The sequence below is a fragment of the Vanacampus margaritifer genome, chromosome 2, assembly GCF_051991255.1.
Source record: "Vanacampus margaritifer isolate UIUO_Vmar chromosome 2, RoL_Vmar_1.0, whole genome shotgun sequence".
Classification (NCBI taxonomy): Eukaryota; Metazoa; Chordata; class Actinopteri; order Syngnathiformes; family Syngnathidae; genus Vanacampus; species Vanacampus margaritifer.
In genome coordinates this window covers 10,500,555-10,512,640 of record NC_135433.1, presented here as the reverse complement: position 1 = coordinate 10,512,640, position 12,086 = coordinate 10,500,555, and the positions used below count along the sequence as shown (strand labels likewise).

General features: G+C 37.8%; 1 protein-coding gene across 2 annotated transcripts in view; it reads right to left on the bottom strand.

Annotated features, from left to right (window-relative positions):
* cacna1ha (calcium channel, voltage-dependent, T type, alpha 1H subunit a) overlaps nt 1-12,086 on the bottom strand; it is a 106,401-nt gene that overhangs the window by 3,926 nt on the left and 90,389 nt on the right. For both annotated transcript variants that reach the window (XM_077556096.1, XM_077556099.1), the window contains exons 28-37: nt 7,879-8,030; nt 7,595-7,704; nt 7,337-7,470; nt 6,316-6,386; nt 5,668-5,746; nt 4,464-4,585; nt 3,259-3,417; nt 3,046-3,186; nt 2,710-2,878; nt 762-919 (exon numbers count right to left, since the gene is read on the bottom strand). In XM_077556096.1, the coding sequence (XP_077412222.1) occupies nt 762-919; nt 2,710-2,878; nt 3,046-3,186; nt 3,259-3,417; nt 4,464-4,585; nt 5,668-5,746; nt 6,316-6,386; nt 7,337-7,470; nt 7,595-7,704; nt 7,879-8,030 (1,295 nt within the window). The remainder of the gene's footprint in view (nt 1-761; nt 920-2,709; nt 2,879-3,045; nt 3,187-3,258; nt 3,418-4,463; nt 4,586-5,667; nt 5,747-6,315; nt 6,387-7,336; nt 7,471-7,594; nt 7,705-7,878; nt 8,031-12,086) is intronic.

Below are 12,086 nucleotides of genomic sequence, written 5' to 3'. Positions count from 1 at the left end.
ATTATTATTATTATTATTATTATTACTATGTATTTAGCATTAATAAAGTATAATTAGTCTAAATTAATAGTAATGAGAGCATTAATTTATTTCGGATGACTCCTGGACGCCTCCCTGGAGAGGAGTTCTGGGCATGTCCTACCGGCAGGAGGCCCCGGGGACGACCCAGGAAACACTGTTTCTCGGCTGGTCTGGGACCGCCTTGGGTTCCCAACGGAGAATGTGGTTGAAGTGGCTGGGTAGAGGGAAGTCTGGACTTCCCTGCTAAAGCTACTCCACCCGCAACCCGACCCCCGGATAAACGGTAGATGATGGATGAATGGATGAGAGTATTTATTTAAAATACATGAAGTATATTGCTTGAATTGCCTAATAATCAGGTTACCTCTACACGATAAATATACTACAATGTGGAAAATGCTTTCCATTAACTGTCCATTTTTATTTATTCATTTATTTAATTATTTTTACATTTTTATGTTTTTGGGATGAAACTGAATGCAGACGTCCCAAAAATGTAAAAAACAAAACAAAAAAGTAATTATACTTTATTAATACTAAATACATAAACCTAAGGATTATGCATTTCAAATAAATAGGCTAATGACTAATGAATATGAATCATATATGGTTTATTTGGTAGGTTTGTGTTAAAATTATCCCCCCAAAAAGTAAAAGGGAATTTGTCATGTAAAAAAAACACATAAATCTTAAATTAGGCTTGAAATATTTCTGTGGGTGATAGTGAATGCTTGTCTCACCTGTCTGTGCAGGGCTCGAGGAGAGGGGTGGGGCGTGGGTGGGGCGATGCGGGGCAGGTTGACGGAAGGTAGCGGACGCGGGTGAACGGGGGAAGCATCGGGAACTTGCAGCAGAGCGCGACTCTCACACGGCTGCGAATGGACCGACGTCAGCGAGCCTGAAGGTGCACATGAAGCAGGTTTGGAATACAGTACTCCAAGTCAGAAAAAGGGTCCATCTGAAAAAACACTTGAACCTGTCCACTGTCTTAAATCATCATTGCTAATTGCTTTCAAGAAGATATGTTTAGTTACTATGAAACTTTGGCTATGTCCATTTTAGTTGAGTAGTCAGCCTTTCCACAGCTGAGCAGATGAGCCTATGCACTCTAAAAAGAGAATTGTTCATCCAATTTAAGATTACAAATTTAATTGTTGACAAACTTTAAAAAATCATTCAATTGGTAACACACTGTTGAATTAAATTAATCCAAAGTGATCCTATTAACTTTCATTAATTTTGAGTTTATTAAACTTTAGTCACTTGAATTAAGATAATCCAAAATTCATTAAATTTAACATATTCACTTTGGATTACCTTTGGATTAAATTAATCAATTAATTCAAGTGACTGTATTATGTTTAATAAACTCATAATTATTATTATATACTATTAACTTTATTAACTATTAGTAACTCATAATTATTATTATGATATACTATTAACTTTAATTAATTATGAGTTTATTAAACTTAATATAGTCACTTGAGTTAAATTAATCCAAAATTCATTAAACTTGACACATTCACTTTGGATTACTTTTGGATTAATTTAACTCAAGTGACTATATTAAGTTTAATAAACTCATAATTAATTAAAGTTAATAAGTTCACTTTGGATTGATTGAATTCAACGGTGTGTTACCAATTAAATTAATCCAAAAGTAATCCAAAATTAATATATTAAATTTAATGAATTTTGCATTAATTTAATTCAATCGTGTGTTATTAATTGAAGCATTTTTTTTAATTGGTCAATAATTCAATTTGTAATCTTAAATTGGTTAAACAGTTCTCTTTTTAGAGTGTGTGACAAATGGAATGGCTCAGCAGCAAGCACCTTTAGACAGAGCTGGACCTTCCCTCAGCCTGGCTACAACATACCATTAGAGTCCAACTGTAGATGATTACAGGTGCGATGGCGAGACCTTAGGGAACATGTTTTTTTTGTTTTTTTTTTGCTGTACTAGAATAATGTGTAGTAACTTGCACATCCTTCCTTAACAGTAGGGGGCAGTGGTCCTCTAATTGTGCGTATGCACAGGGAGTATAATAACCAATGTTAAGTTATTCAGCAGATTTATATTTTTGTTATATTTTTATGCAGACGTGTTATTTATTTTTTATTTTTAAGACAATTGATACTTTTTCAGAGTCATGGCAGAGTGTTCGGGGTGTGACATATTTTCTTCTTCCTTGGGGGGCATAACATTTTTGAAGCACTATATTAGGCGAGTTAGCATAAAAGTAAATTATTATCCTGTCACAATGACAACGCAAACGTGCTGAAGATTTTATTTTTTTATTTTATTTTATTTTATTTAGCGTCTGTATGGCTTCTCAGTCATCCAGTTCCTGTCAAATGGACTCAAAAATTACCTAGGGAATAATGTTATTAAGTTAATAATTTAAGATAATAATTTAATCAACATGATTTATTTTATCTAACTGTTGTGTATTTTTCTAAGGTTATTAGAGAAACATTGATTCTGAACTGCTCCAAATGAAGTATAGCTGCATTCTATTATATTTTGTTTTGCTACATTTTGTATTGCTGGTTTCTATAATTGTGATGCTGTAGGGGAGTATTAAAAGGTAGAATATATCGCCACTGAACAGCCAGGTACCAAATGCACCACCTTTCGTTGGTTTGCCATTATTTTCTCATGTCACAGAACAACTCTTCTACCTGATTGTTGGTCGTGAGCACTGACGTCCACCTCCTCCAGAGGGTAAGGAGCGCTTGCAGGTCTCACAGGTCGGAACATGTAGCTGTCGTTGGGCAGAGAGTGTATCCTGGATAAGGACATCTTCTCAGATACTTGCTCTGCATCCTCACTACACTTCACCTCTTCCTCCTTCAGGGGGAGACAGAGACCAGTCACTAAAAACAATACTGGTCAACTGCAACTATAACCGATTAGAAACACTTTCCCACCGTTTTAGTCCAAAGCCGCTTCATATGACCATACCTGTCAATTGTTTGCTAACAGAGAGTAATAAATAAATGAGAGGTGGCTGCTACCTGTCCAGGTGATTGTGGACATGGCCCAACAAAGGTCCCTGCTCCTGAGCTGTTGCTGGAAGTGGTGCTCAATCTGCGTTGCTGCTCCATCGCCATTTCCTTGGCAATTTCTGCATCCATTTCTGCATCCTCTTTCGCTTCCTATAAACATAAACATGCCTTGATTGTACTTGGAAAGTATGAGTGTGTCAAAAGGCGTGTTCAGAAGCGTACCTTGTTGCTCTCTTCGAGATGCTTCATCAGCACAGCCACCACCACGTTAACCAGCACAAACTGGGCCATAAGCACGAAGGTGACAAAGTATATGGGAGAGACCAACGGCAGGTAGGAGAGACAGTGACGCTCCTCAGGATGACATTCTCGTAATGTGTCCTGAGGGAAGTAAAGTTCCACAAGGGAGACAAGGAAAAAAAAGATCATCTTTGGTTTCAACCTATTTAGCACCATATGAGCTTTGAAATAATTTCAGCTTGTTGGACAGATGGTGTTTATTTTTATTTATTCCAAAGCCAGACAAAAATGACATTGCAGGCAGGTAGGTGCTCAATAAATTGATGACTAGTTTGGCTTACTTTATGCAAGAGCCTTCCCAATTTTTCTACTCTTACAGGACTGTGTGTAAAGCATTGTATGGCATTAGTATTTACTGTATATTATCTTGATGATTGCGCTTATTTTTAAATGTAAAATATTGCTTAACATTTCATACAATTTCATATGTTGCTTTATATTTGTTGCCTTATATGGATCTACTTCATTTTCTTTCATTAGATGCAAAATATTGGACAAAAGAATACACTGTAGTAACACTGCAGTTTTGCTTTATGTTTATTCCTTGCAATCCATATATTTGTTCACTACTGAGAAGAAGTGGCTCATCTTTTAAAACACTCTATGTTCCTGTCTGTGTTTTGTTCACCCCAGCAGCTGTACTTTACATTACACAGAAGAGGTAGTAGCATTACGTCACCATTACTGTGAAGTGTAATAATGACATGTGAAACATTTTCATACACACAGACAGGTACATTTGGTACAAAATTAATTTGTGTTTATTATTATTATTATTATTTTTATGTATTTGTCATGTTATGTGATGTTCGGGGCACAATTGCCAGTTGTGAAAGAGTGTCAGTATTGGACCCTGAAGGCTCCTTCCTAATCTGCCAGTGTTTGGATTTTATTGCATTTGAGTACCATCTTGAAGTCTTAGTCAGTTCGCCAGATTGTCCTTGTCTTTAATGACATTGTCTCCTTAATACAATTCACATCGTCTGGGATAACATCATGAGTTACATTTTTGGGTGAAGTAAAAGTCAAGATGTGAAAGTGCTTAGAGGGCTCAGTTCTTTATTATTCCATAATTGGTTTTGGAGGTCATTTCTATCATGAGAATGTGCAAATGTGTGTGCTCATACTTTCATAATGCCATTCCAGTTGTCTCCAGTGGACACTCGAAACAGTGTGAGGAAGGCCATCCCGAAATTTTCAAAGGTGGCATGGCGACTCAGACCCTCGCAGGGATTGTTGTCATTACACTCTAATAAACACACAAGCACAATTTCATTCATTAAATTAACACAAACATGGACACAGTTAGAGTACAGTGGAAAAGTCAAATGCCCCAAAAGTGTAGTAAAACCAAAAGCACTCAGAAGTAAAAAAATAAATAAAAAAAATAAACATGACCAATGCAACACATGAAGCATTGTATTACTGTATGTATGTATTACTTTCAGAAACATAGGAGTACAAAATGCCACAAGGTGACAGCATTGCTTTACAAAAATAATTTTCTCAATTGCGGGTTTGTGGGGTGTTTCCAGAAGATGAGTCATTTTTCATTTATGCTGTATTTGCATTTGACAGTTAGGAATGTAAAAAAAACTCCTCATTAATTCAGCCTATCCTCATTAGGGTCATGGCAGGTGTGCTGGATGACTTTGGGTTAGAGGCAGGGTACACCCCGATGTGGTTGCCAGCCCATTGCAGGGTACATATAGACAAACAAGCATTCACACTCGTGGACAATTTAGAGTCTACAGCAAACTTAATTAACGTGCATGTTTTGGGATCATGAGAAGAAACTGGGGCGCCTGAAGATAGCCCGCACAGTCTACACAGAATGGTTGAAGCCCCAATTCTAACCGACGACCTCAGAATTGTGAGGTGGATGAACTTTAAATATTTTAATGGTCAAGCCTCATTTGGCTGAACAGAGCCTTTAAGCCTGACTTTGCTACTTTACTTGACTGTTCATACTAAACCTGACTAGAAGGCAAATGTTACAATTTCACTCCCACTTAATATTTTTACTTGCTTCCAGCCAAAAATATGTATACTGCATAATACATAATGCATACATAAATAAATAACGTATATATAATAAATATGGTGACAAAAACAGACATGTTATTTTTTGCGACATGAAAATCAATCTCCAATTCAGTGTTTTTGTCTGAGAAAAAAACAAAAACGTGTTCGGTGGAAATGGTCTATTGCGGAAACAATTTGTGAATAAAAGTGATGATGCAAATTAGATTTTGTTCCACCGCGGAGCAGCTCCCTCATATTATGGTGGCACAGAAGCAGATGGGAGTAGAGTGATGTGTCTTGACGTACCGAGCTTGCCAAATAGCTCCACGCCCAGGGCGGCGTAGATGAAAAAAAGCAGCATGAAGAGGAGACCAAGATTTCCCACCTGGAGGTAAAAGAGATGTTAGTTCCCTTTCCAACACAGTGAATGTGCCAGTGCAAGCTGGGATTGACTTTTGGGGAGAATGAAAGATTTTAGTCGACCTTTCTTAATGCATTTGCCATTTTTTCTCTTGATCTCAGTTATAATAAGACACCAGACCAGAATATGATTAAAATTAATTCAAAGGAACCTGGCCTATTTTATGAATATGTTAATATCATGCCCATTTATTATTTTTAGATACATATTTTTATTCCCCTGCAAACCCCAAAACCATCATCATCATCATCATCATCATCATCATCATCATCATCAACATCATCATCATCATCATCAAGTAAATTGATATTTCACTATTGTAATATTTTGATGTTCTTTCTAGTTTTAGCCTTTTTTTCTGCACTCAGTAACCTCATCTTCACATGACATTTAGAAAATAGCTAAGCAATCGAGTCAATAACCGCATGTGCATCATACACTTTGAGCTGTTGCCTGAGCCAGACATGAAGTCCTCCCGGACGGCCATAAATAGAACTAAAAAAAAAAAAAAAGAATCTCCTTGCCCCCTCTACCTGTGGCAGCGCTTGCATGACAGTGTCCAGCAGAGATCTCATGCCTGTGGCCATCTTCAGGAGTTTAAGTACTGCGGAAAAGACAGTGGAGATGCCTTCAACAGTGCACTTTACACGATGGGGTCACTGCCGTCTTTTGGCCAATTTGCCTTCTCAGTGGCTGTCAAACTGTGAGCACTGCATCATCCTTGACTTATCATGAGGCCATTTATAGTTGTAAAAATTGCTTGTATAAAAACACAATGATGATTATTATGTTTCCAAACCTTGATGGAGCCAAGGCATTTATTTTATAAACATAAACATTTTCTAAAGCTCACAGCCACAAATCAACAAAAATGTCACAAAAAGTACCGTATACGCCGTATACTGCAATAGTATTGATCTTGTCTCAATTCACTCATTTACTTACTCAGTGTGAAATCTGGGCCCGTTTAATTGTACACAAAACAATTTCTCTGTTCTACTGTATGAATAGCAACAAATGGATACAAAAGTGAGTTGCACCTTTTCTGCCATATAATGGAAAATCATTCAATTGTTCTGCCTGTCACTATATGTTGCCGTCATTGACAGAGGATACATTGTTTGTAGTAAATAAATATTTTTTTGACCAATTAAGTGTCATTGGATAAATTACCAGTGGTTGGGTATCAATACTATCGTCTGGAAGTACGACTGTAGGTTTGGAAACATTAAGCAATAAGTTAAACAAGAATTCCATGTGAGCATAAGAATTGGAAGTCCCCCAGCTCATCTTTACGGACTTTTCTTTGAGCACTACGGAACAGAAAAAGGCCTTTTCAAAAAGTATTTCCACAAGTTTGGTCCCTACCCCCAGGTGTATTCCAGAAAAAAAGCACTGGTTTATGGCATACTATATAACGGCATATGCAGACTAAATCACAACACAGTATATAGAAGATTAATTCTGGCTCCATTATTTCCTCTGGGAAAAACGGTGTCAAAATCTGAACACAGTGTCGTGTGCTGGTGTGTGTGTGCATGCTTGTGTGTCTACCTCGTGCTATCCTCAGCACTCTCATAATTCGGATGATGGTAGGATTTATAGGAAGAGCCGCACTCATTTTTAGCTCCTCCAGGATGATGCCAACGATGGACAAAGCCACAATAGCTATATCCAGCTGGTTCCACCTAAGCAAACAAATAACAGGGCTGTTAAAGAGCTGAGTATACACACAGACAGTCAAGCTTCATCATATACAGTATTCTCAGCACTGTTGAATGGGAAATTAATTGACGCTTAAATGCTTGTTACCTGTCTTTGAAAAATCGGTGTATCCCAAATGCCACAAGTTTAAGCAGGGCCTCGATGACGAAGATGAAGGTGAAGACGTAGTTACAGTACTTCAAAACCTCCTCCAAATACTGGACACACACAGGCAAACCATCATCTCAACTCAGTGCATCCCTATAATGTTGCTACATGTTGTCAATGCAAATGTTCACTTGTGAAGGCAATGGGACAGAAAACTATGAATTTAAATTGGATATTTGAAGACATTCACATATTGGCTGTCTTGTTTGTGTGCCAGACCTTACCTGCGGTTGATTGTAGTGCTCGATGCTCATGGTGAACACATTGATGCATATGATGAAGGTGATGAAGAGGTCCAGGTAGTGGCTGGTGCACAGTGTATGGATGGTCAAACGCGGGGTGCAATAATCAGCATAGTAGGGCCTCTGTTTGGCTTCTGGAGCACAGAGAAAGACACAAAAAGTGACACGCACACACACGAAAACAAGAGTGTGAGAGAGTTTGAATTATAAACATGATAAGCCCTGTGGTGTGCACTGAAACCTGGAGGACAAAGGTCAGCAACCATCACACTCATGTGGTTCTGAAGTTCTACTCTTTTGCAGCACAGTAGGAGTTTCATTTAAGATCCATTTTACACTAATGGGACCCATAGGTCTAATTTTTTAAAACTCAGACATCTTCCAAAGCCAAAAAGAGATAAAAATAAAGGGGTAAGGACACCCCAGTGACGAGCCATTGTATCCCTCCCCCCCCCCATCGGGTGCCAGTTATTTTCACCCCCACCCTAAAGACAGTCAGTGCACACCACAGCTTTTGTAAAATCCACATATAAAGCAGGACATGAGACATCTGCATGAAGCAGCAAGTCAACATACAGCTGGCTACAGGATTATTTTGACCAAAATTGTGAGGGATTAATTAACATACTATAGATTATCCTCAGATGTAATTTTAGGTGATTAAACATACTATTATGTGTAAGTGAGGGAGTCTGACTCATTGCCTCTTTATGACTAAAAGTCATTTCAGTGCATCGTCTCTGAGTCCAAATCTGCAGAAAGTTGTGATCGAAAACAACTACAACCACAATAATAAATTGTTCAGTTAATAACTGTCTAGGAGTTCCAATTAAAATTGAGCATTATTGTCTTTAATAAGGCACATTTTTGAAAAACTCTTGTATATTACAATTTATAATCTCATAATTTGTTGATTACAAACAAATCACATATGCCTTAGTTTAGCAAAAGCTACTCTGTTTTGATTGCACATTCACATGTCCATATGAATAATATGGGATGTATGACTCATGCCTTTTGTAGTAAAACAAATGTATGACTGAAAGGACTCTCTGTCTATTCAACAACACACAATTTCCTTTAAAATAGTCATTCATATTTACTCTACACTATTTTATTGATTTGTGGAGCCTAAAATCTTCAATTCAAATTGCTTCACGAGTAAACGTGACAACGTTTTGGATTAAGATTGTGTGAAGTTGAACATCCAGCAGCCACATGAGCTTTTAACAATCATTGGAATTGCTGACATTCAGTTGTTTAAAGCATGTTTCTTCTTGTTCAGGTGTCAACCACGTGACAGTAACACTAAGTTGGGACCTTGTGTTAAACATACGTAAAAACTAGAGCTGTCAAACGATTACATTTTTTTATCAGATTAATCACATCTTGGAATTTTGATTAATCAGAATTAATCGCTTAATAAAAAAGTCTTTTTTTTAATCAAATTTTTTGTCGCGCCAAATTTGAAGAGCACTGTTTGTTTATGTGTTAATTCTTTTGACATTTAATGTTATGAGGACGTCTTCAACATTTTTTGATCCACTGCACGCGCTCATCCTCCTCTTTTTCTAATCAGTTAATTACTTGCATAATTAAAAATGGGAAAAAAATGACATTTTTGACATGAACAAATATTCTAAATGTTATACGCAAACATTTATTAAATGCTTTACTTTAATACATGTATTTATGTTTATTGCTCAAACACAACCTGTGCTACCCTAAACGTAGCCATCCACTGTCACGCTAGAGGATAATCTACGGTCAAAATTAATAGTGTGATTACTCTGCGTTAATTCATGATTAATGCGATGATTTTTTTGTGATTAATTAATCGGTTAATGCTTTAAATTTGACAGCACTAGTAAAAACAAAATACAATGACTTGCAAACCATGTTCAACCTATATTTAAATGATTACACTACAAAGACAAGATATTTAATGTTCAAACTGATAAACTTAATTGGTTTTAGCAAATAATCATTAACTTAGAATTTTATGGCTGTGACACGTTTAAAAAAAGCTGGGACAGCGTCATGTTTACCACTAACTGCTAGATCACCTTTTCTTTAAACAACAATCAATAAACGTTTGGGAACTGAGGACACAAATCGTTGAAGCTTTATAGTTGGAATTATTTCGCATTCTTGCTCAATGTACAGCTTCAGCTGTTCAACAGTAAAAACAGTGACAGGTAAAAACGGGGGACCCGTTGTTTCATAATGGACCACACATGTTCAACGGGAGACAGGTCTGGATTGCAGACAGGTCAGTCTTACTATGAATCCATGCTCTTGTAACACGTGCCAAATGTGGTTTGGCATTGTCTTGCTGAAATAAGTAGGGGCTTCCCTGAAAAAGCCGTTGCTTGGAGCATATGTTTCTCCAAAACTGGTATGTACCTTTCAGCATTAGTGGTACATTCACAGAAATGTAAAGCTACCCATGACATTAGCACTAACACAGCCCCATACAATCACAGATGCAACTTTTGAACTTTGTGTCCATAACTGTCTGGATGATTCTTATCCTCTTTGCCTACACTTTCCACAATTTGAAATGTGGACTCGTCAGACCGGGCGGCATTGTAGATGATTGGTTGGCATGTCCGCCTCCCAGTGCAGAGGACGTGGGATCGAGTCCAGGATTTGGCCTTCCTGGGTGGAGTTTGCATGTTCTCACCGTGCTTGCGTGGGTTTTCTCCGGGTACTCCGGTTCCCTCCCACATTCCAAAGACATGCATGGCAGGTTAATTGGACACTCCAAATTGTCCATAGGTGTGATTGTGAGTCTCGGTGTGCCCTGCGATTGGCTGCCCGAAGCCAGCTGGGATAGGCTCCAGCACCCACCCCCCCGCAACCCTTGTGAGGACAAGCGGTTAAGAAAATGAATGGATGGACTCGTCAGACCACAGAACACTTTTCCACTTTCATCAATCCAACTTAGATCAGCTCGGGCCTAGAGACTTGAAGAACCCGGCGGCGTTTATTTGATGACATTATGGACCGTAGATGATGAAATCCCTAAATTCCTTACAAATGTACGTTTAGGAATATTGTCCTTAAGCTGTTCAACTATTTTCTGGCGCACTTGTTCACAAAGAGGTGAACCTCGCCCCCATCTTTTCTTGTAAATGGCATAGCAATTCAAGGAAGTTCCTTTGATACACAATCATGGCACCCACCTGTTCCCAATTAGCCTGTCGCCCGTGTGGGATGTTCCAAACAGGTGTTTGATGAGCATTCCTCAACTTCCTCAGTCTTTTTTACCACCTGTTGCTGTTTTTTTTATTTTATGTTTTGCCGCCATAAAATCCAGTTTATTATTATTTGCTAAAAAAAAAAACAATCAAGTTTATCAGTTTGAACATTTAATATATTGTTTTTGTAGTGTATTCAATTAAGCACAGGTTGAACATGATTTGCAAATCATCGTATTCTGTTTCTATTTATGTTTAACACAATGGCCCAACTTCATTGTAATTAGATGTGTACAAAAATTTGATTGCTTTGGCGGTTTGGACAGTTTTAGACAAGTGAGAAAAACATTAGATGAACGTGTGTTGATGTGTTTCTGAATTTTTTGCCAGCAAGAAGCATCTTCTTATTTTTGCACAATCATAAATGGTCTCCTTAACTCAACATACAGTCTAGCGAATAGCAGTAACAGCATCTGCTATGTTTCTGAGTCTGCCAGTCAAAGCATGTTAGCAGGAAATGTCCTACCAATATGACGAGAAGCCTCTGGCTTGCACAAAGTAGGACGGGCGAACATTCGCTTTTGACCCAACAGAATTTCCTGCAAAACTCTAATGAGCAAAGTAGGGGCCCACGTCGTTATCGCATGCAGGAGAAGCATTTTTTTTTCTTCTGTTTTCTTGTTTTGCAAGAAAGAAAAAACATTAGAATAGAATGAAACTCAGAGCTTGTTATTTGCTGTTCAACATTTCTATGACACAAGGTCTACTGTCTTGTCTTGTTTTTATAGGTTAAAAAAAGGTTGAGCATTCACATGTTATTATCATGGATGACTGAAATGCAAGATTATATTTCCTATGATTTTTTTTCATGCAGTGATAAGGGAAGGTTGGGCAGCAGTCATGCAACTACATGCGACAGAGTGGTGTAGCCCACACCTTGTCAGTAATCACTGCTAGTGTGAGCTGGCCAGTCTGTGAAACTCTCCC